Raw genomic sequence first — 24,691 nt, 5'->3', positions numbered from 1 at the left:
AAAGGGAGGCTGGGGAGTAGTGGGAAGCTGACTTGAAAAGATTTCCTGGCTGGGGAGCCACGCATCCAGTGTTATGCAGAGCTCTTCAGTGCCACAATGTTCCTTGGGTCTCAATGCCCTGCAAAGTGTTTTGGCTCACATGCCCCCCTCTAAAGATTTTGGGTTCTACATGCAATCAGCAAAAAAAAAAAAAAAAATACCATACAAAAAACTTTCTCTAACTGAAGTTAAGATTGAGAGCACATACCAAAGAAATATGAGCCATACTATACAACAATTAAATTGACAATAAAACAAAAACAGGAACAAGATTTTAATATGTTCAAAGTAAAAAGGTGGCAGATTTTATATCACAATCTATTAAAAAAATTAAAATATTGAAATGAGAAGAAAACATAAACCACTGGTGTTAAATATTATGATGGTTAAAAAACACAGTGAAAGAATTAATCAGAACAAACAATCCTACAACATTTCCTGAACCATTGTATAGTAGCCACTGTAGAAACAAATTATTTTTCAAAGTTGATACTTGTGACACATCTAAATATTAGCATTTAAAGACAAGTATTTAAATAGTAAATATATATGTTGTATAGTTTAAAATATTTTTATAAACATATACAATATTTTATAAACTTGAAATAAATATTTTCTAAGTGAATTTTTAAATTAAACTTTAATGTAACTTGATGGATGCATCTTTATATTCATAATTGCATAGTGTAGCACTTAAAAAAAAATCTAGTGGGATCCCAGTGCAATACTTATATTGTGCTCAAATACAACAAATCCTATCACAGACTACATCATAGCCGATTAACAATTTATAAAAAGCACAATCTTCACGTACATAATCGATTACACTTATAAACAAGCACCCAACCAAAACTACTTTAACTACTGCCCCCTGTAGTCAGCAAGAGTAATATATGAAAAGCCAAGCAATTTTCTTCATTTGCAGCAACAAGTTGGAAATTATCAGTGATCAAGCACACTGGAATATTTTACTCTTGGTTGTTCAGACATTCTGCAAATTCTAGCCTTGCAAAAAGACAAACTTTAGTTAATGAATAAATAGCATGCTGAAAGACCTAATTAAAAAGCCAAAATTAAAGATAACTTCAGCAATAGTATAGTATATCCCTTAGAACTTTTATTAGATATAAAAAATAACACATCATTAAAAGTAGAGATGTGATCATGAAAATCCTTAATTGTGTGAATCAACGGTTTTTAAAACAAGGTTGTGGCTGTAGATAAGAAAGGGATAAAAATTAAAATTGTAAGATAACATTCTAGAGCCAGAGTTAATGACATTTTGATTGACCATTTGCTGTAGATGATATACATGAATACTGAATGAGACCAGATGAAAACCTGCCCTTGCTGTATAGTGTGTTTGATATCACTGTGGATTTCATAGGGTTTTTTATGTTTGGGTTGGTTGTACCTGCCAGCTATCTTAACTGTTACAAACTATTTAGTGTTTTTGTTTGGAATTTTACATATGGCATCACAATTATTAAGTAAGTATGGTGGAGCAGGAGCATTAGAGTTAAAGTTGCATTAGTGTTTTCATTGTAGCATGGACATTAGTTTCCTCAATTTTGTGTTTTGATTTGCCAGATTAATTTGAAATAATTTTAGTTTGTAAATCACTCATATAAAAAGAGTTGGTCTCCAAACAGAGTTTGAACTAACCCAAACAAAAGCTCAGCTATGGCAATACAAGACATTCAAATAAGATCCTGATTAAATATCTGTGCTTTACATTATGTTCTCTACTTGAAAGGAGGAGTCTCTCTCATTATTTTCTAAGAATCTGAAAGCATCTTGTAACATTCCTGTTATTTTTGGTGCTCTGATGATTATTTTGTGGAGGAGAGAGATTTCTGAGGATGTCACTTTTTTTTCCATATTGTAGACTTTTTATAACAATAATTCTTCTTACCTGATGGCAAGTTTTAGGTAAAATACAGGGTGCAAAATAAGGTTGCAGCTGTTGACAATCTTCTACACTTCCATATACAAGAATAACTTCATCCATGGATCTATCATAAATATAGCATTTGCTCTCGGGTGGTACATCCATCACGTAAACATAAGGCCACTTTGTACCCATCTTACATGACCAATCCTGCAATTAGAAGCCATGTAAAATGTATTATTTTTTCCATAAATAAGAACATAACAAAAAGCCTTGTACTGTACATTTTTGAAACATTTGATTTGTCCAAAATAAATTATATTCCATAAGAGGAGAATCCAAATATGTAATGTATTTTAGCTATGTAGATATATTTTTTGAGAAAGGAATCTTATCTGATAATCAGTTTGTGTGTCAGTACACACAAATAGAGATTCTCCTTTAACCTAAGGAAGAGCTGGCGACAGCGACACAACAATTTTCCTGCCTTTCAGTTTGAAAGTTTTACTTTTTCTTTTACCCTGCATCTGAAAGTTGATCTGGAAGGAGTACATAATTTTTGATTCGAGCCAGTCTTGCTGCAGGCTATCAGGCACAGAGCCTCAAAGGTATTTAGGCTCCTAATTTCCATCTGGGCATCAGTGCTAGCTTTACCAGATGCAGTGGGAGCAGGGTTCTCAAAAAAAAAAAAAAAAATGCACACAGCAGCATGCAGAGGAAGCTCGCCTTTCCGTGCACATATTTTTTTTTATACAAGCAGATAGTGAACTGATCCCAGCATAGCAAAAATGGTCCCAACATGGCTGGATAAATATCCAGAAGTTCACATTTCTATCTGAACTATCCGAATTTAGGGCGATCCCACCAACCTTCATTGTTCTCCATCTCTACATAGTCCAATCCTCTTCTTAGTCCAATCCCCTTCTTACAGAAAAGCCAGGAAATCGCTTCCCTTGGTAACTCCCCTTTCAAATCTATTTGGGGGTGTCTTTTTTGAATGGAAGGTCCACTGGCTTTCTAACCCGTTGCGGCCTCTGCGCAGGCACGTGCACACACCCCAAAAAACCCCAACCTTCTAGCCAAATGCTAGAAGGCTTATTCCATTCATTCTACAAACAGTACAGAAAAGTAGGAAATCATAATTTCAAAGAGTTTAATGCCAGAAGGAACCATTAGATCATCTCGTCCAATCTTCTGTATAACATGATAGAAGCTAGTAATTTTCACTCAGAGCCCCCATAGTATGCCCAAACACGTTTAATTAGACTAAAATATTTCAGTCCTCAGGAGATTAAATTGTGTCCGCAGGCAGAGAACAGCAGAGAGACCAAGCTGTCACCAATGCCGAAGGCTTGTGCAATGGCAGGGAATTGATTAGGCAGGATGAACCCAGCTACTCCCAGCAGGTGAACCAAATCACATGCTCTGACTAAGGGAAATTTTGCCACAGCCCCAAATCTAGCAATCAATGTGACTCTGTGCATATGAAGGAGACACACGAGCCAGGCATCTAGAAAAAGGATTCTCTGTATCACTTCATAGGACAGGTCCACCCTTATCTGGTGTCCCATCTCCAGCTGTAGCCAATCTCTGATGTTTCAGAGGAAGATGGAAAATAGCCTACCTACCCCGACTCCCTGCTCTGCAATATAATTTCTTCCTGACCCCTGTAGGCAACAGCTGAAGAACGAGATTTTAATATATTCATTACCTTAATGCAGACCTGTAATCATTATGAGCATATTGAGGGCAGTGTAGGCAAATCTATTCTCCCTGTGGCCCACAAAGAACATGAATGAACACAGGGACTCTCAGATTCACAGATTCCAAAGCCAGACAGGACGACTATTATCATTCACCCCAACCTCCTCATACTCCCCTCCCTTCCAGCTCCCCCACCTTGCATAAAATTTCTCCCAGCAGCTGAATTAAAGCATATCTTTTAAAAGGATATCTAATATTGTCTTAAAGACTTCAAGCAATAGTGAGCCCATCACACAGAATATATATCAGGGTTGGAAGGGACCTCAGGAGGTCATCTAGTCCAATCCCCTGCTCAAAGCAGGACCAATCCCCAGACAGAGCTGGGTAAGCTATTCCAATGGTTAATTACCTTCACAGCTAGGAAACTGCATCTTATTTCAAGGCTGAATTTGTTCACCTTCCAACCGTTGGATCTTGTGTTATGCCTTTGTCTGCCAGGTTGAAGAGCCCCTCACTATCCGAGATCTTTTCCGTGTGTAAGTATCCATATACAATGATCAAGCCTACTCTCACTCTCTGCCTACTCTTTGATAAGTTGAGCTCCCTAAAAGGCTTTTTCCCCCTAGCCCCTGGATCCTATTTCTCGTTCTCCTTTAAACTCCAGTATTTCCACATCCTTCTTGAAGTGTGGACACCGGAACTGGACGCAGTATTCTAGTAGTGGTTTTACCAATGCTGTGCACAGAGGCAAGCTCATATCCCTACTTCTACCTGATATTCCCCTCATATACATCCAACAATCACATTAGCCCTCCTTGCCACAGCAATGCACTGAGAGCTCTCTTTGATGCAATTACCTATAATGACCCCTAAATTCTTCTCTGAGTCACTGCTTTCCTGTTCTACAGGAATAAACTGTGTTCTTGGCTCCCAAATGTATTACCTTGAAGTTAAGTATCAGAGGGGTAGCCGTGTTAGTCTGAATTTGTAAAAAGCAACAGAGGGTCCTGTGGCACCTTTAAGACTAACAGAAGTATTGGAGCATAAGCTTTCGTGGGTGAATGCCCACTTCATCAGATGCAAGAGATGCATCTGATGAAGTGGGCATTCACCCACGAAAGCTTATGCTCTAATACTTCTGTTAGTCTTAAAGGTGCCACAGGACCCTCTGTTGCTTTTTACCTTGTAGTTGTCTGTATTAAAATGCATTTGGTTGGACTGTGACCATTTAACTAGGTGATACAAAATGATCTGAAACAGAAACCTGTCTTCCCTTTACTACCCCACCAATCTGTTTATCCTCAAACTTTACCAGCAAGATGTTTTATATCTGTTTATCCTCAAACTTTACCAGCAAGATGTTTTATATCATTATTATCATGGTTGATAAAAACATTAAATATCATTCAACCAAGAACTGATCGCTGGAGGGAACCCCACTGATATCTCCCCATTTGCAACTGAGCCACTTTTCAATCTATCTAATGTAGGGGTTCTCAAACTGGGGGGGGGGTTCAGACCCCTCAGGGGGTTGCGAGGTTATTACATGGGGGTGGGGTGGGGGGGTCATGAGCTGTCAGCCACCACCCCAAACCCTGCTTTGCCTCCAGCCTTTATAATGGTGTTAAATATATTAAATCATAGAATCATAGACCATCTGGGTTGGAAGGGACCTCAGGAGGTCATCTAGTCCAACCCCCTGCTCAAAGCAGGACCAAGCCCCAACTAAATCAAAAGTGTTTTTAATTTGTAAGGGGGGGGGTGTCACACTCAGAGGCTTGCTATGTGAAAGGGGTCACCAGTACAAAAGTTTGAGAACCACTGATCTAATATGTACCCTGTTAATGCCACATAATGCAAGTCTTTTAAACAAAATGTCACATTGTATTAAGTCAGAGCTTCATAGATATTGAGGCCAGAAGGGACCATTGTAATCAACTAGTCAGACTTCCTGTATAACACAGGCCATAGAACTTCCTCAAAATAATTCAACGTATCTTTTGGAATACATCTAATCTTGATTTAAAAATGGTCAGTGATGAAGAATCCACCATGAGCCTTGGAAAATTGTTCCAATGGTTAATAATGATCACCGTTAAAAATGTTAAAAACAATCACCTTATTTCCGGTCTGAATTTGTTTAGCTTTAACTTCCAACCATTGGCTTGTGTTATATCTTTCTCTGCTAGATTGAAGAGCCCATTATTAGATATTTGTTCCCCATGTGGATACTTTAATCAAGTCACTCCTTAACCTTCTGTATGTTAAATTAAATAGCATGAGCTCTTTGAGTCTATCAATATAAGGCATGTTTTATAATCCTTTAATCATTCCCTCCAACTCAAATGCCTTGGAGAAATCCTTGTCAACACAGTGCCTTTGTAATCTGAGTAGGGGGCAGGAAGCATAGGCACCGACTTCCTGAGTTCTCAGGGGGTGCTTAACCCCCCTGCTCTGCCCGAGGCCCTGCCCCTTCCCCCAGGCTCCCACCCCCCACCCTGCCTCTTCCTGCCCCCACTCTTCCCCCTCCTCCCCAGTGCCTCCTGCATGCTGCTGAACAGCTGATTGGGGAGGTACTGGGAGGGAGGAGAGGAGCTGATCGGCGGGGCCTGCCAGTGGGTGGGAGGCACTGGGGGGAAGGGGGAGGAGCTGATCCATAGGGCTACCAGTAGGTGCTGAGCACCCACTTTTTTTTCCCATGGGTGCTCCAGGACTGGAGCATCCACAGATTCAACGCCTATGGCAGGAAGCAACCTTCCATGAAACTATGCTGACTGGCCTTAATTAGAGGCTAAAAATATAATTCTTTGTTGATACAGTCCCGAATTAACCATTCCATTATTTTACTCAGGGTTGACATAAGTCTATAGTTCCCGGATCATCTCATTTACCTACTTAAATATTGGAACTATGCTGGCAGTCTTTTGGAATTTCCTCAGTTTTCTTATTAATAAATATACACTATAGATTGTGTTTTATGTTTTTTATTTTACCTGTAACCTTATGTTTCCAAACCCCTATACTTGCTTTTATTTGAATTTCTATCTCAAGTTCTGTTAAATAAACATCAGTTTGATTTTATTGTAGACTGAGATGAAACCTATGAACTGGGGTGCACTGCTTCCTCAGAGTCAGTGGATTGGTGTACATGGTGGGTCTCTAGCATATAAGTACTAAGCACTTGAGTGTAACAAACTGGGGTGTGTAAATTGCTAGCCTGTATTGGGAAAGAGTGGGGCTTGTAGACCCTCGAGCAGAACTTGTGTTGCCAAGTAACTGGTAGTTGGCAAGGGTTTCCCCTGGCAACCATAGACAAAATTCCCTCCTGCTGTGAGCAGGTGGTAGCAATTCACCCCAGACAGCTCGGCTAACCCCGAAAAATGTCAAGCCCATGAACTCTCTTTGTACGGATCCCTGGACTATTAGAGAATCCTCCACTGGGTCTGGTGAGATGGGTGAGCTCTCTTTCTGTGCAAAAGGGGGCAGGCTGACATGCAGAAGATCCTTCCTGCAGAATGCTCTGTGTAGCAGGATCGGACTCCAAATTAATATATGTTTGTCATTATTACAGCTACAGTAGATTATTTACCTGGTAAGCAAGGTTTTCCTTGAAAATTTTAATAGTGATATCAAGAGCAAGTTTTAACCATATTTTATATTCCAAAGATGGGCATTCTGAAAACGCATCAAAAGCTTCATACAAGTCGTCTATAGAAATAAAACACGTCTGAAATAAAACCACAATAAAATTAATTTCTACATCAGCACATCTCTTTTAAATGATTTAACAAAGAAATTATATTTCTAATTAATCAAACTAATTATTCAAACAAACTATGCACTTTTTAAGGCAGGTTCCTGGTGATCTGTACCTGTCTTTAGAGCACTAGTATACTAGTAGTGCTATAAAACTAATGAATAATAATAATTTACATAATTATAAGTTAATACAATCATGTATAATATGTTAATGCAATCCATTTGAACAAAAATTATGCTTTTCATTATTATATAGGGCATTACAGCAATGGACACCTTACAAATGCATAATAATAACAAAGAGAGGAACCTTTTCAGATAAGAACTCTAAGACAGTTCCTGGTTTACTTTGATGATAATGAGAAATTTCAACAAAAAAGTGACACCACACCATTTTTATTGCTGTTAGCTATAGATGAGGTCATAAATGTTTTCAATCACTGCATCCGATGAAGTGAGCTGTAGACCACGAAAGCTTATGCTCAGATAAATTTGTTAGTCTCTAAGGTGCCACAAGTACTCCTGTTCTTTTTTCAATCACTTAGGTTCCAAAGATCTTTTAATGTTAAGCTTAAACTAAATGTCTTTGCAAAATTTAAAGTATTAGCTACCAGTTTGTGTTTGTATAGTGCCTAGAACAATTGTACTTTAGTATCTGGAAGGGCTGGCTAAGGAATTCTACAAGATTCATCAGATGAGACCTGGACTCCCTTTTCATGGCTGATAATTTGCCAAGACTATAGCCATCCTGATAGAGGAAGACTTATTGCTAAATGACCAACATAGAGGAAGGCATACGCCTTGCTTTATCAAGAACAATGAGGCTACCTCAGAGACTTTACAGGCTTCAGCAGCTGTTATCTCTTTCACTTGAGCAATGACAACCAAAATTGCCTCTTTATCTGAAATAACCCTTCCGATCAGAAAATGGTACAGTCTGGGGGCACTGCTAGAATATATCACTATGCTGACTTATTTCACTCATTCAGTAGACAATATAGGAATTGGGAAATCATAACAATGTAGTTTACCCTAGCAGTTATCTCAAAAGTGGACTTCATATCATCAATCCACCTCAAGAAGGCATACTTTAAGTATACCACTAGTATCTGCACATAGGAAATGGGTTCATTTTGCCTACAGTGGATACCACTTCCAGTACAAGTCAATACTCTTTGACCTGGTGTCCATTTGGGGGTATTCACAAACTGTGTTAACTACTGTAGATTACCTCAGACAGGAAGGAACACAAAATCAGCAACTCCAAAAGACCCCAGATAAAGCCTTAGATGTTTGTCAGAGTTCCCTCCCCACTCTGAACTCTGGGGTACAGATGTGGGGACCAGCTTAGGTTAAAACTTCCCCAAGGCACAAATCCTTTCCTTGTCTTTGGACGGTATTGCTGCCACCACCAAGTGATTTAGACAAAAAATCCAGGAAAAAGGGCCATTTGGAGTCCCTGTTTCCCAAAAATATGCCCCCAAGCTCCTTCACCCCCTTTCCTGTAGTGGCTTGAGAATAATATACTAATCAATTGATTACAAAGTGAGCAAAGACCAACCCCCTGGGTTTTTAGGACACTGAAAATCAATCAGGTTCTTAAAAGAAGAATTTTATTAAAAAAAAACAAAAAGTAAAAGAACCACACCTGCAAAATCAGGATGGAAGGTAACTTTGCAGGATAAATAAAAAGATTTAAAAAACAGAGGATTCCCCTCTAGGCTTAGTTTCAAAGTTCCAAAAAACAGGAAGAAAACTCCCTCTTAGCAGAGGGAAAATTCACAAGTTAAAACAAAAGCTAATCTAATGCATTTCCTTGCCTTTACTTACAATTTCTGTAATGTTAGATGTATCCTTTCAGGTATCTTTTCAAGAGATGGTTTACATGCTTGGTCTCTCTCTCTCACTATCCAGAGAGGGAACAAACAAAGAGCACAAACAAAACCTCTCCTCCTCCCCAATTTGAAAGTATCTTCTTTCCTTATTGGTCCTTTTGGTCAGGTGCCAACCAGGTTATTTGAGCTTCTTAACCCCTTACAGGTAAAGGTATTCTGTACCTCTGGCCAGAAAGGATTTTATGTTACTGCATACATAAAGGTTTTACCCTTTCCTTTATATTTATGACAATGTCCATGATGGAAATTATGGTATCCTCCATAGAAACCATTCTGTGCACATGATTTCATAGGGCCCTTTCTGAAACTTTCCCCTAACTTTGACCTATCCATGCCAGCAATTTTCACTATCACTGCATGTTGTATACTTAATCTGTACAGTGATTTAAGAATGGTTTAATAATTATATACATAACTTAAATGATCATATAAATTACTCTGTCTACCATAGGCAGCTTGGTTCACAGTACTGCAAGATGCTACATTTATGTATCTAAAGTTATAAAAAGTAGTATTATTTGAGAAATAAAGCAGAGTTAAGGTTGTATGTACAAAATGCTGAATGCTTAATTGTTTAATTTTGACCTTCTCTTAATATATTAAATTTAATTTCCTAGGTTGTTTTGTAAGAAAAGAAATAGAAAAAAAGAAATTCCATTATGTGGAATTACTTGGCTAGACACTATGAGATTGTCTAATTCTACACACCCCACAAGGTCCATCGGAGGAGAGACCACAACTCCTGTGTACGTTAACAAGTCTGCAAGAGATCTCTTTTCAACACCACTGGCTCAGCGCTTCTGAAAATTGGGCCAGTTTTGTTTAAGAGACGAATTTTAAGTAACCAGGTTAGAACATTTTGGCCTTTAATTCTTAAAGTTAGGTCCAAAATTTTCCAACTTGGAAGTCAATGGGAGCTATGGACTATTTTGGTTTAAATCATTTTATTATAAATAGCAATGTAAACATTTCTGATTTATTAGATAGAAGAACATTCTGATACAGATAAAGCTTAATGTCCTATTCACTGACCTGAACAGCAGTTTCACAGGTAACTGTGTATTCCATTTCTTGCATAGTTAGGCAGTTCAACTCTCCTATTATTGCTCCACTGACCAGGTAGTCAGTATATGGCACAGGTGTAGGATCTCTCTGTTCGAATATATCTTTATCAACTCCATAGTAGGGACTGGAACCATAAAGCTGTTACATAATAAAAAAAAAAGACAAATAAAAACACATAGCTCAAAATGAAAAAAGTAATACAATGAAACAAAAGGAAGAGAGATCAGCCAGAAATTAAATATTAATTATAGCTTTTCACCAATAGTGAAATCCAAACATAAGTGAATATGACCAACACCTACATTGGTCCATAAATCAAGAAAAATATGACCTGGAAGGTCTGCTTAAAGGGATGTCTTGGCTGAGTGCCACCCTCTTGAAAAGTTCCTGGAACTGTTTCAGGTCATCCACATTCTGTGAAGGCGGAGGCATGAGGGCTCCATCTGGAGCTGATGGAGAGTTGGGGTTCGGCAAATCAGGGTATGGTCCCTGGCCCATGACTTCAGAGGGTGGTTCAGGCGCTCTAGAAGTAGATGGAGCTGGAGGCACAGAAGGAGCTTGTGGTCTGGTGGAAGAAGCATGAGGGCAAGTGGCAGTAGGAGCTGACCAAGTGTACCAATAAGGCCAAGGCATTGGATAAGAGAAATTAGGTGCAGCCCACGGGGGGGGGGGGGGGGGGAGGGGCAAAGTAGGGAAACTGAGGCTAGTGGTTGTTCGCCATGGTCTGAGGTGTAAAAGTTTCCGGTGCAGGAGGAAAGGCAGGTGGGGAGAACACCTGCTGTTGTTGCATATCAGGCTCACTGTCAGTAAAGGTGGTCAGGTCAGGTGGGGAGAGCGGCTGGTCAAAGAGTGAGTACTGTGTGTCCAGGAGCGGAGAGTTAGGCTCAGGTGCCAGTGAAAGGTTGTCTTAGAATCATAGAATATCAGGGTTGGAAGGGACCTCAAGAGGTCATCTAGTCCAACCCCCTGCTCAAAACAGGACCAATTCCCAACTAAATCATCCCAGCCAGGGCTTTGTCAAGCCGGGCCTTAAAAACCTCCAAGGAAGGAGACTCCACCACCTCCCTGGGTAACGCATTCCAGTGTTTCACCACCCGCCTAGTGAAATAGTTTTTCCTAATATCCAACCTGGACCTCCCCCACTGCAACTTGAGACCATTGCTCCTTGTTCTGTCATCTGCCACCACTGAGAACAGCCGAGCTCCATCCTCTTTGGAACCCCCCTTCAGGTAGTTGAAGGCTGTTACCAAATCCCCCCTCATTCTTCTCTTCTGGAGACTAAACAATCCCAGTTTCCTCAGTCTCTCCTCATAAGTCATGTGCTCCAGACCCCTAATCATTTTTGTTGCCCTCCGTTGGACTCTTTCCAATCTTTCCACATCCTTCTTGTAGTGTGGGGCCCAAAACTGGACACAGTATTCCAGATGAGGCCTCGCCAATGTCGAATAAAGGGGAACGATCACGTTCCTCGATCTGCTGGCAATGCCCCTACTTATACAGCCCAAAATGCCGTTCGCCTTCTTGGCAACAAGAGCACACTGTTGACTCATATCCAGCTTCTCGTCCACTGTGACCCCTAGGTCTTTTTCTGCAGAACTGCTACCTAGCCATTCGGTCCCTAGTCTGTAGCAGTGCATGGGATTCTTCCGTCCTAAGTGCAGGACTCTGCACTTGTCCTTGTTGAACCTCATCAGGGTTTTTTTGGCCCAATCCTCTAATTTGTCTAGGTCCCTCTGTATCCGATCCCTACCCTCTAGTGTATCTACCACACCTCCTAGTTTAGTGTCATCTGCAAACTTGCTGAGAGTGCAGTCCACACCATCCTCCAGATCATTAATAAAGATATTAAACAAAACCGGCCCCAGGACCGACCCTTGGGGCACTCTGCTTGAAACCGGCTGCCAACTAGACATGGAGCCATTGATCACTACCCATTGAGCCCGATGATCTAGCCAGCTTTCTATCCACCTTACAGTCCATTCATCCAGCCCATACTTCTTTAACTTGGCGGCAAGAATACTGTGGGAGACGGTATCAAAAGCTTTGCTAAAGTCAAGGAATAACACATCCACTGCTTTCCCCTCATCCACAGAGCCAGTTATCTCATCATAGAAGGCAATTAGGTTAGTCAGGCACGACTTCCCCTTCGTGAATCCATGCTGACTGTTCCTGATCACTTTCCTCTCCTCTAAATGTTTCATAATTGATTCCTTGAGGACCTGCTCCATGATTTTTCCAGGGACTGAGGTGAGGCTGACTGGCCTGTAGTTCCCCGGATCCTCCTTCTTCCCTTTTTTAAAGATGGGCACTACATTAGCCTTTTTCCAGTCATCTGGGACCTCCCCCGATCGCCATGAGTTTTCAAAAATAATGGCTAATGGCTCTGCAATCTCACCCGCCAACTCCTTTAGCACCCTCGGATGCAGCGCATCCGGCCCCATGGACTTGTGCACGTCCAGTTTTTCTAAATAGTCCCGAACCACTTCTTTCTCCACAGAGGGCTGGCCACTTTCTCCCCATACTGTACTGCTCAGTGCAGCAATCTGGGAGCTGACCTTGTTCGTGAAGACAGAGGCAAAAAAATCATTGAGTACATTAGCTTTTTCCACATCCTCGGTCACTAGGTTGCCTCCCTCATTCAGTAAGGGGCCCACACTTTCCTTGATTTTCTTCTTGTTGCTAACATATCTGAAGAAACCCTTCTTGTTACTCTTAACATCTCTTGCTAACTGCAACTCCAAGTGTGATTTGGCCTTCCTGATTTCACTCCTGCATGCCTGAGCAATATTTTTATACTCCTCCCTGGTCATTTGTCCAATCTTCCACTTCTTGTAAGCTTCTTTTTGACTCAGGAACTGTTGTTGCTGTTCCCTAGGGTCTGAGGGCGCTTTGTGTGGTCTGTGCTCAGAGGCATGCACAGATTTTTGTTTAGTTTTCCCCAGTGCTGCAGGTCTTTTGTGTGTGCCCTGCGGGAGGTCCGCTGCTGCTGCATGAGCGGTGGGGAGACTCGGTGCCGACGTTCTTGTCAGCACCGGGGTAGAGCGCACTGTTGGCACCAGGTCTATTTTTGGTGCTGAAGGGACCGGTGCCGAGGAGATCTTCCCTGCACGGGAAGTTGGGTCCCTGCCTCTGCGCTCTGTGAAAGCCGCTGAAGTGCTGTGATGGTCGGAGGCTCCTGCCTTCGGCGCTAACAGCACTGAGGGTAAGGATCTCACAGGAGACCCTTTACCCTTGTGAAAGTCTCCACTTGAAGACTGTTGGGCTTCTTGCCTCTCTGCCTGAGAGGGTGAAGCTGTGCTCCCAATAGGTTCGGACCTGGCCAGGGAGCATGAGGGAGGGCTGGTCTACACTGTGGGGGGGGGGAGAATCGATGTAAGGTATGCAAACTTCAGCTACGCGAATAGCGTAGCTGAAGTCGAAGTATCTTATTCGACTTACCCCGCTGTGAGGACAGCGGCAAATCGACCACCGTGGCTCCCCCGTCGACGCCGCTTACTCCTCCTGACGAGGTGGAGTACGCGCATCGATTTGGAGATCGATTTATCACATCTAGACGAGACATGATAAATCGATCCCCAATAGATCGATTTCTACCCACCGATCCGGGCGGGTAGTGTAGACATACCCAGAGAGGGTTTAACAGTGCCCTTCTCCAGAGGTGGCTGCAGGGATTTCTGCATAAGAATCATTTTCAGCTGCAGGTCCCTGTCACAATGAGCCCTGGTTTTGAGGCTTGTGCAATGGAGGCACTTAGCAGGGATGTGTGTCTCGCCTAGGCACTTCACGCAGCGTGAATGTCTATTGGACTTTGGCATAGAGTCCTGACAGGAGACACATTTCTTAAATCCTGAAGCCCCTGGCATTATTGAACTTGGAGTCCCGGGGGAGTGTGTCTCCACAGGAGACGAGCTTGAGGAAAAAAAAAATTTTTTTTAAACTAAGTAACTATTCTAAAGGAAGGGAAACAACTGGGATGTTAACCCACTAACTAACTAACTACTTCTATATTTTTGTGATTGTTTCCTTCAGAGACCAGGGAAGAGTGTTAGCACTGCCCTGAGTCCCGTCTTCAGCCGAGGACGGTTGAGAAGGAACTGAGGGGGGCACGGGACGCGTGTGCTCAGGCAGACTCTAACGAGACCAAGACAGCAGCTGAGCGCGTGTGTCCCGACCAGGCACTGCTACCAAAGATCTCCAATCAACGGCACCGGGATACACCGTCACCTGGAGTGGAGCACCCACAGGGACAGCACTCGACGAAGAACCATATTTGTGTACTTTAAGAGAGACCTATCACCACTCAAGGCTCTGCTCACTAAATCAGGAGAAAATTAGAACATGGAAAGGGATTTCTTACTTTCACCCCTATAATCTCATGGTGGTGCAGCTGTGTGGTGAATGGAGTCCTTATGTGCCTCTGTTCTAGACACAGACTGCCTGAAGTATTCCTTACTTTCTAATGTGGAGCCAGGATATGGAGTGGGGGGAGGAGCGGAAAGAAACATCTTCCAACTTTCAGATGCTGAGTTTGTTTCCCTGGCAAAGTGAGAGGGTCCAGGAACAGAAACCAGACAGGCAGAATTCCCATTACACTGCTGCTGGAGTCTGGCTTCACAGGAATAAGAGACTCCTCTGCATGTCCAGACATATTGCAAGGTGGAGGAAGGGCAGTGAACCTGATACAGAGCACTGTGATATAATCCCTGTATAGGAGAAAAGACCCAGCAAATACTCTCTGAGGATGCAATGGGGAAAAGGTTTAAATGCTGAGATTTACAATGCTTGCTCATTAATTATATAAATTACTTTCTTCTGAAGGAGAAACTTACTTTTAATTGTTTTTTGTTGTTATTTTTGGATTCTGAGCTTCTGGAGTCTTCAAGCCTCTCCCCAGGCGGGCTGCAAGAGGTTCTCATCTCCTTGGAAACATCTATGTTCCGGATTTATCCTTCCCATGGCAGAATTAGGTCATTGGGCGGGGGCAAGGCCCTGCTATGCCAGTCAGACTGAAAGCCCCGTGCCCTGGTTGAGTGAGGGATGATGACTTGTGGCAGCAGGATCTAGCTGGCCCTTTCAGACTCCGAAAAAAACTACCTATAACACCTCTTGCATTTGGCTTTATGTTTGCAGGACTTCTCTGATGCTGTTGCCGGGGGCAGAAGGACCCAGCTAGAGCAATGCTGCGTGGGAGGAGCCAGTGGATTAACAAATGTTGTGACAATTGGGCCTATAAATTTACTCTATATGTGAGTTTAACTGTAAAAAGGGAGTCTCACAATAACGTATAACAAAAAATTTGGATGAGAACAGGTGCAAGAAAACCAGACAGATAAACTGGATTAATCTAAACCAAAAGGCCACATTGATATAATCTAAGGACTGTTGTAATTATGCTTGTTAAAAACAGAAGATGTGGAACCAGAAATTAATGAACTAAAATCGGTGTGTTGGAGATTAGGCCAAGTTGGTGGACAAAATAATGAGAGGATAGGCTACTCCCTTTTTGCGTCCTTTTCTACGACAAGTTTTCAAAAGAATAAAAAGAACAAAGGGGAAGAACAGATGGAGGATACTGAAGCAAGCTTCAACATCATTGCTGCCACCTGTAACATTTCCTGGGACCCCCAGCCTTCATTATTCTGATCCTGAGAAATATCCTGAGCCGACTGGGCCAGAGAGAGGGAGCCAGATGACACTGCCAACCCTATCAGCTCCAGCTGAATCCCAAACACCACCTAGAATTAAAGGACTTTAACAACTGCAGCAAGAACAGCAGCTCCAGCTCATCTCAACTAACTTCTTTTCCCAAAATGACAATTATTACCATCTTTAATACCATCTAAGAGACTGTCAAACAAAGGGGTTTTTCCTTCTAAAACCTTCTCCAGCTAAAGGGAAAGGGAACCTAAGATGTTGATAAAATGAAAGCCTTATTTAATACATTACATTTAAAATGTTTTGACTGCTTTTCCTCCTTTTCTGTACCTTTAATAAAAGGTTAAAAAGATTTTTAATGTTGCATTTGCCATGGTACTAAGCATGCTGTCTCCGTATACAAAATCCTGGACTTTGTTTAACACTGTTTAATGTTGGACAATGACTGGATCATAATAACACCTTTGGCTATATTTTCCATCTAAATTAATGGAACATGCCTCAGTATTCTGGTAATTCCACGGCAAGAGAGGGAGAGTGGAGCTAGAAGTTTAAATGGAGTTACTACTGCACAAAAATGAATAAAAATTAAAGCTATAATACAATAATACCTAGGTCTTACACAGTGCTCATCAGCCATAGATCCTTTACAAAGGAGTTAAGTATCATTATCCCCATTTTACAGAAGGGAACACTGAGACACAGAGTGGAAATGACTTACCAATGGTGACCTTCTTGATCGGTGGCAGAGCCACTTTATAAAACAAAAGTGATTGGGAGAAAATAAACTGCCAACTTGTTCTGTCATCGGAAGCACAATTTCTGGTAACCTGAGGTGAAGGCTTAGTCCTGAAGCCTCCAGCAACAACACTAGACTGACTGCCTCTGAATTCCATGTGACAATATTACCCATTTGTTATCACTTAGTAGACAAGCTGTGCAGATGAATGGGTTTCAGTACTTAATTAAAAACATGTTCAAAACCTACATAATTTGAACCTACTACTTAAAATGTTAAGGCAAATATATGTCACCACATATTTTTTTGCACTGAATTAAATTTATAACAGTTAAATAAGACATGAACATAATACACACATATGGCCAGGATTCTGTGAACAGCTGTATTCCTTGAACTCCCACTGAAGTCAATGGAAATTAAGGGTACTCAACTTCTTATGAGATGAGGCTCATAAGGCAAATAAACAAACATTTTTCATAAAAATAATAGCAAAGTATATTCCCGCTTTGGTTCCATAAAACAACCCTTCTGCAAAAAATCAGAGAAAATCCAAATATAATACTGTATTTTATACTGTAGATAGATAGATATTTTATGACTTGGTTCAAAAGAGTACCATGATGCTTAATGTGGTGGAACAACATAAAGGAGTTCAACTGAGAAAAAAAATATTTCTGAAACCCAGGCTTTTATATTCTGAACATTCAAAAGTAAAATAGTTTCAAAATATACAGAAACAAGAAAGTATCTAAACATGATCTTTTTTTCAGTTTACAGTGTACTTAAAACTGTATGCATGACCAATCTATAGTTAAAATCATATATTATAATAAAAATTTGAGAGATCAGTTTGTTAACTTAAGGTACAGCTACACTACAATTGGAGATGTGATTGCAGCTTGTGTAGGCAAACCCACATTACCTTTAATCTAACGCGGCTAGAAATAGCATTGAAGATGCAGCGGCATGAATCCGGGCACAAGCTGTACAAACCTGCCCAGACCCTTGAGTACATATTCACATAGTAGCCTGTGCAGGGATGCAGCTTGTGTATTCCTTCACAAGCTGCAATCTTCTCTCTGCTTGCAGTGTAGACATGTCCTAGTAGCTGGCTGCATTAGAGCCTGTGTGGAAGCTCAAGTACTGACAATGCCAAAGAGTCTGTGCTCTCCATCTCCAAACGTGGGTGAGAAATATTTAAAACAAAGAAAGTATGATTTAGGGCTGTCAATTAATCGCAGTTAACACACGCGATTAACTTAAAAAAATGAATCGTGATTTATCCAAGTTTTAATCGCACTGTAAAACAATAAATACCAATCGAAATTTATTCAATATTTTGGATGTTTTTCTAGATTTTCATATATATTGTATTCTGTGTTGTAACTGAAATCAAAGTGTATATTATTTTTTATTACAAATATTTGCATTGTAAAAATGATAAACAAAAGAAATAGTATTTTTAAGTTCACCTCATACAAGTACTGTAGTGCAATCTCTTTGTCGTAAAAGTGCAACTTACACATGTAGATTTTTTTTGTTACATAACTGCACTCAAAAACAAAACAATGTAAAACTTTAGAGCCTAAAAGTCCACTCAGTCCTACTTCTTGTTCAGCCAATTGCTACGACAAACAAGTTTGCTTACATTTAGAATCATAGAATATCAGAGTTGGAAGGGACCTCAAGAGGTCATCTAGTCCAACCCCCTGCTCAAAGCAGGACCAATTCCCAGCTAAATCATCCCAGCCAGGGCTTTGTCAAGCCGGGCCTTAAAAACCTCCAAGGAAGGAGACTCCACCACCTCCCTAGGTAACGCATTCCAGTGTTTCACCACCCTCCTAGTGAAATAGTTTTTCCTGATATCCAACCTGGACCTCCCCCACTGCAACTTGAGATCATTGCTCCTTGTTCTGTCATCTGCCACCACTGAGAACAGCCGAGCTCCATCCTCTTTGGAACCCCCCTTCAGGTAGTTGAAGGCTGCTATCAAATCCCCCCTCATTCTTCTCTTCTGGAGACTAAACAATCCCAGTTCTCTCAGCCTCTCCTCATAAGTCATGTGCTCCAGACCCCTAATCATTTTTGTTGCCCTCCGCTGGACTCTTTCCAATTTTTCCACATCCTTCTTGTAGTGTGGGGACCAAAACTGGACACAGTATTCCAGATGAGGCCTCACCAATGTCGAATAAAGGGGAACGATCACGTTCCTCGATCTGCTGGCAATGCCCCTACTTATACAGCCCAAAATGCATTTACAGGAGATAATGCTGCCCTCTTCTAATTTACAGTGTCACCTGAATGTGAGAACAAGTATTTGCATGGTACTTTTGTAGCCAGCACTGCAGAGTAGTTATGTGCCAGATACTCTAAACATTCATATGCCCCTTCATGCTTCGGCCACCATTCCAGAGGACATGCTTCCATGCTGATGATGCTCATTAAAAAAATAATATGTTAATTAAATTTATGACTGAACTCCTTGGGGGAGAATTGTAAGTCCCCTGCTCAGTTTTACATGCATTCTGCCATATATTTCATGTTATAGCAGTCTCGGATGTGCAGTGAGGAATTAATTTTGTTATGTGCACCAATATGGAGGTGATATGTGACACATCACCTTCATATTGATGAACATAACAAAATTCATGTGGTAGGGATGTAGCTGAGGGGTTTGGAGTGTGGGAGGGGCTTCAGGGCTAGGGCAGAGGGCTGGAGTGCAGACTCCGGCTGGGGGTGCGGGCTCTGGGATGGGGCCGAGGAGGAGGGGTTCAGGGCTGGGGCAGAGATTTGATGTGCGGGGGGCTGCAGGCTCTGGCTGGGGTTGCGGACTCTGGGGTGGGGCTGGGGATGAGGGTTTTGGGTGCAGGCTGCCCTGGGGCTACAGAGGGGAGAGAGGACTCCCCCCAGCTCTCTTTCCCTGCAGCAGCACCTGGGCTGTGGGGGAGAGGCGCCTGTCCCTGCCGTGGCAGCTCTGGGGCAAGTGCTGCGGGATAGGCACCTCTCCCCCATCCATGGCAGGTCTGGGCTGGGACTGGGTTGGGGCCGGGGGAGGGGCGCCTCTCCTCTGGCCACGGCAGGTCCTGGGATGGGCTGGGTTAGGGGTATGGGACAGGCGCCTCTCCCAGAGCCGCAGCAGGTCCAGACAGGGGTTGGGTTGGGGCCAGGGGAGGGGCACTTCTCCTTCGGCTGCAGAAGGTCCAGGCTGGGTCTGGGTTGGGGCCGGGGGAGGGGGGCCTCTCCTCCGGCCACGGCAGGTCCGGGGATGGGCTGAGTGGGGGCTGCGGGATGGGCGCCTCTCCCCCTGGGCGCGGCAGGTCCACGTAAGGGCTAGGTTGGGGCTGGAGGAGGGGCGCCTCTCTTCTGGACATGGCGGGTCCAGGGCCAGGGCCAGGCCGGGACCGGGGGAGGGACGCCTCTCCCCGCAGCCGTGGCAGGTGCGGGGCTGGGCTGGGGCCAGCAGGGAGAGTCGCCTCTCCCTGCCTCAGCAGGTCCAGGGCTGGGGGAGAGGCATCTCTCTCCGCTGCAGCCCTGAGCACCTGTGCAGTGTTTAATAGGCTGCTGTGCCACTTGTAACCTAGCAACTCTGTGTTCTTGGGGAACCAGGGCACAGTGTCCAGCTTGTCTGACTCACAACTTTCCCCTCCAAACATTCGTATGCCCCTTTGGTTTTTGAACCAAAACCGATCCGAGAAAGATTTACAAAACGCAATGAAAAGGCAGTGGGAGACACACCTAAACACCTGGGGTAAAGGTGACAGGATTAAGGAAACTGCCCTAGCCCCATTTGCATTGAAGATGAGACAAGGAGGCATCTCCATTAGCATACAGAATGGAGAACAGAGATTTCAAGGCAAGAACTGCATGTAACTTTGGGGCCAGAAAAGCAGGGAAGCACTGCATGATGGGGGATCTCTGCTCCAGATGTTAATGAACCCATGCCTGCACACACCCAGCTCAGTAGTTATCAGACCAATTCTAGTAATCCTTTATTGGTATCCAAAATAGTGAAGCTCCCTAACTGCATTGTGAGCTCCCTCCAAGGAACATCGCCCACAGCCAGAAATGATCAGTTCCCATTGTCTAGCCTGAACAAAACAACTTTGGTATATTCCCTTGAGCCATGGGTTTACACTAAACAAATCTAGTGTTCTCCCTTGAACCATCGTTGTTTCTATACAAAAACCCCTACCCATGCTCAAGTAAGTGTTCTGATGCCTGGATCCAAAATCTGCATCAGTTCCATTGGGACTTCATCTTCTCCTGACTGATCGTGCTGGGGGCTCTGCCTGTTTCCAGCACTCCGGACCCTCAGCTACCACCACCACTTGGTACCCCTGATCGATTCAAGCTTCACTGAATGGTGAGAATCCATCTCTCTTTCTCAATATAGCCTTCTGACTTTTATAATCAAATTTCCGTTAGCTTTAATATTATAATTATTTTGTTTGTTTGGCTCCCCTATGGTTATTACCTTGCAATAAATAACTTTCATGATTAAGCTGGTTGCTTCCCTCTCTCTCCCCCTCATGGGTGTTTTTGGTTTCCTCATTCGCTCTGCAGCAACGCTCCTCATACCTAAGCTAAAAGATCCCTGCTGTGCCCAAAAATCCTGTGAGGTTTGCTCATCAAGTGGGTTGCTACCAGAACAACTGTAATGTGAAAGTGGGGGTAGGGACGTGCTGAACCTGGGACATATGAGGGTGACAGCTGGGAGGTGCTGTTTGACCCAGCCTGCTGAGTCCAAGGACATATAAGGGGTCAGGATGGGAGTGCTGATTAACCCGGTCCTCTCAGACGCACTCTGTTAATGTGTATGTGTGTGTGTGTTCGTCTGATTCTGGGGCTGGAAGAACCCAGCCCTGGGGAACCTAGGTCCTGCAGGATAGCTTGATTAGGAGGGAACTTGCAGCAGGGAGAAGTAGAGCTCCGTATGAGAACACAAGTGATACAAGCAGTACATTGATAAAAGTACAGAACCCCCCCACCCCACCCCCACCCCAGAAGAGTAACCCTAATAAATGAGCATACCGCAAAGTAATGGGCAAAGCTGGTAACACGCCGCCCGGCCACGCAGCTTAGCGGGAACTTAGATGATGATCCAGCACATGTTGTTCATTTTAAGAACACTTTTACTGCAGATTTCACAAAACGCAAAGAGGGTACCAATGTGAGATTTCTAAAGATAGCTAGAGCACTCGACCCAAGGTTTAAGAATCTGAAATGCCTTCCAAAATCTGAGAGGGACAAGGTGTGGAGCATGCTTTCAGAAGTCTTAAAAGAGCAACACTCTGATGCGGAAACTGCAGAACCTGAACCACCAAAAAAGAATATCAACCTTCTGCTGGTGGCATCTGACTCAGATAATGAAAATGAACATGCATTGGTCTACACTGCTTTGGATTGTTACCGAGCAGAACCCATCATCAGCATGGACGCATGTCCCCTGGAATGGTGGTTGAAGCATGAAGAGACATATGAATCTTTAGCGCATCTGGCATGTAAATATCTTGTATTCTGTGTTGTAATTGAAATCAATATATTTGAAAATGTGGAAAACATCCAAAATATTTAAATAAATGGTATTCTATTATTGTATAACAGTGTGATTAATCGCAATTAATTTTTTTAATTGCACGATTAATCATGATTAATTTTTTAATTGCTTGACAGCCCTAGTATGCAATGATAATTCATCATTTATTTATCAATCTGATAACCTAGAATGGTGTGTAGGAAAAAGTAAATTTAGTACAATACAACAAAACCTACTTTAGGTCACAATGCCCTTCTGAATTTTTGACTGAGACTAGAGATTTATCATAAAAGCCATTGACTACAATACGAAGGATAATAATCAAAGCAAAGTGAAGGATGAAGATGTCTAAGTAAGATTACAGTTTGCTACCAGTCAATTTGGGGAACTATCTATTTTTTACTGGCTTTATGCAATTTAGATATTATCATGATCCAATTTCTGGAGAAAGCTTTGACAAGTGCATTTTTCTTTTCTAAAGTTGATGCTTTTTTTTTTTTTTTTTGCATTTGAAAGGAATTTTAAACAATACACATTTATTTTCCCCCCAGTTATCCTGAAGTATGACAGTGATCTTATAATGCACATACAGTCTGACTTTACCTTACTGTTGAGTATTCCCATTTTTTACATCACTGCTATACAAGAGATATTTGGAAGAAAGAGTTATTTGGGACACTTGTTCTCAACAGATCAGATGTTATTCCCATTTGGAACACGATCTTATATAAAGAATGGGGAGACCTGCTCTTTGGTAAGGCCAATAATGTTATTTTCAGTCAAGAAAGTCCAAACTAGTAGCAACAAATAGGGTCCATGCCCTAAAAGAACTAGGAAAAGAATTCTATGTGAACAACAATGGCTTGCACTGAGCACAACTTGTAGGCTCTGAATCATGTAAACTGTTATAAACTTACCATTTTAAGAATTCTCCATCAAATCTTACCTCTCCTCCCCTCCCCACCCCGCCTTTTACTTGTTTAGTATTGTCTGTTCCATTTCCTAACCCTACTCTTGGGAAAAAAATTACTTGGGTTTGCTCTATATTATTTGTATTTGTTGTCTCTCCTTTCCCCTTTTATACAGACTATCCTCAAACCACCTCTTTACCTAACACAGGCCTGCACAACATGCGGCCCGCGGGGGCTCACTGTGCTGCCCGCGGGCAAGTGGCAGGGGGGAGCTGCCGGCTTCTCCCCCTGCCCCGGGGCAGAGCCGACCTCACAGCCCCGCCCGTGCGTACCGCGCTCCGGCCACTGAGAAGCGCGGCTGCCGGGTTCGCCCCCTGCCGGGGGAGGGGAGGAGCAGCAACCTCACAGCCCCGGCCGCTGAGAAGTGCGGCTGCCAGCTTCGTCCTCTGCCTGGGAGGGGGGCCGGGGCAACCTCACAGCCCCGCATGTGCATGCCGCGCTCCGCCCGGACGGTCAGAAGCGCGGCTGCTGGGGGCCCACGCGCACTGTGCTCCAACCGCCCGAACGGCCAGAAGCGCGCACACGTGCGCACATGTCTCCATCTCCCGCTCCCCCTGCCTGGCATACAGCGGGTGCGTCACTTCCGGGGCCTGCTGAGGCGGGAAGCACTGGGCACGAGGCAGAGCCGGTAAGTACAAGCAAGGGGAGGGGCGCCCGGCCTGGGCTCGAGCCGCAGCTGGGGGGGACTGGTTGGGGGTGGGGTGGCTACTGCGCTGGTTGCTCCCAGGGCGGCCTCTGTAGTGATGCGGGGGGGGGGTTGAACTGTCTGTGGGCAGGCGGGAAAACCTGGGGGGGAGGAGGAAGACAGAGAGAGAGAGAGTGTGTGTGTGTGTGTGTGTGTGTGTGTGCGGGCGGGCGTGCAGGGTCGGCTTTAGGCCGATTCAACTGAGTCCCCTGAATCAGGCCCCAAGCCCCAGTACGACGTACCGGGGTGGCCCGGCTTCCCCAGGGGGCAATTTAAAGGGCCTGGGGCTTTGGAGTGGGGGATGTGTTTCGGGGGGTGTAGCAGGGTGGTTACCCCACTCCTGCCCTGAAGGGCTTAAAACAGCCCTGGGGAAGGGCTGTGGCAGGGGAAAAGCTGAGCTGATTGGGGAAGCCGCTGCAGCTGGGCCATGCCCCAATCAGGCCCCAGCTGGCCTGTATAAAAAGGCTGTGAGCCAGAGGCCCAGAGGAAGTCTCTCTCTGCTTGTAGAGAGAGAAGGGTCTGGCTGCTAGGGAGTTGAGCAGGGTACTGGGAGTGGAGCAGGGCTGGGGAAGGCTAGAGGAGCTGGGGAACTCCAGCCTGGAAAACCCCCAAGCTGCGGGCCTAAGACCAGTACCAGGGCTGCAGAGGGGCATCCAGCTATAGAGGGAGGCAGCAGGTCCAAACCCAACCTTGCCTGTGATGAGTGGCTGATATACTGCAGTCTACCCCAGGGCGCGGGGGCTAGTTAG

The 24,691-nt window shown here is 43.6% G+C and overlaps 1 protein-coding gene across 1 annotated transcript in view; it reads right to left on the bottom strand.

Moving 5' to 3' along the window:
- The window catches only part of LOC128836108 (sodium/hydrogen exchanger 10-like), a 234,686-nt gene that overhangs the window by 4,166 nt on the left and 205,829 nt on the right, over window positions 1–24,691 (bottom strand). Inside the window, exons 22-24 of the mRNA XM_054026125.1 lie at window positions 10,321–10,491; window positions 7,224–7,361; window positions 1,955–2,140 (exon numbers count right to left, since the gene is read on the bottom strand). Of these exons, the coding sequence (XP_053882100.1) occupies window positions 1,955–2,140; window positions 7,224–7,361; window positions 10,321–10,491 (495 nt within the window). The remainder of the gene's footprint in view (window positions 1–1,954; window positions 2,141–7,223; window positions 7,362–10,320; window positions 10,492–24,691) is intronic.

This window comes from Malaclemys terrapin, chromosome 4 (genome assembly GCF_027887155.1).
Source record: "Malaclemys terrapin pileata isolate rMalTer1 chromosome 4, rMalTer1.hap1, whole genome shotgun sequence".
In the NCBI taxonomy this organism is placed as follows: Eukaryota; Metazoa; Chordata; order Testudines; family Emydidae; genus Malaclemys; species Malaclemys terrapin.
This window is presented reverse-complemented; position numbering and strand designations above follow the sequence as displayed.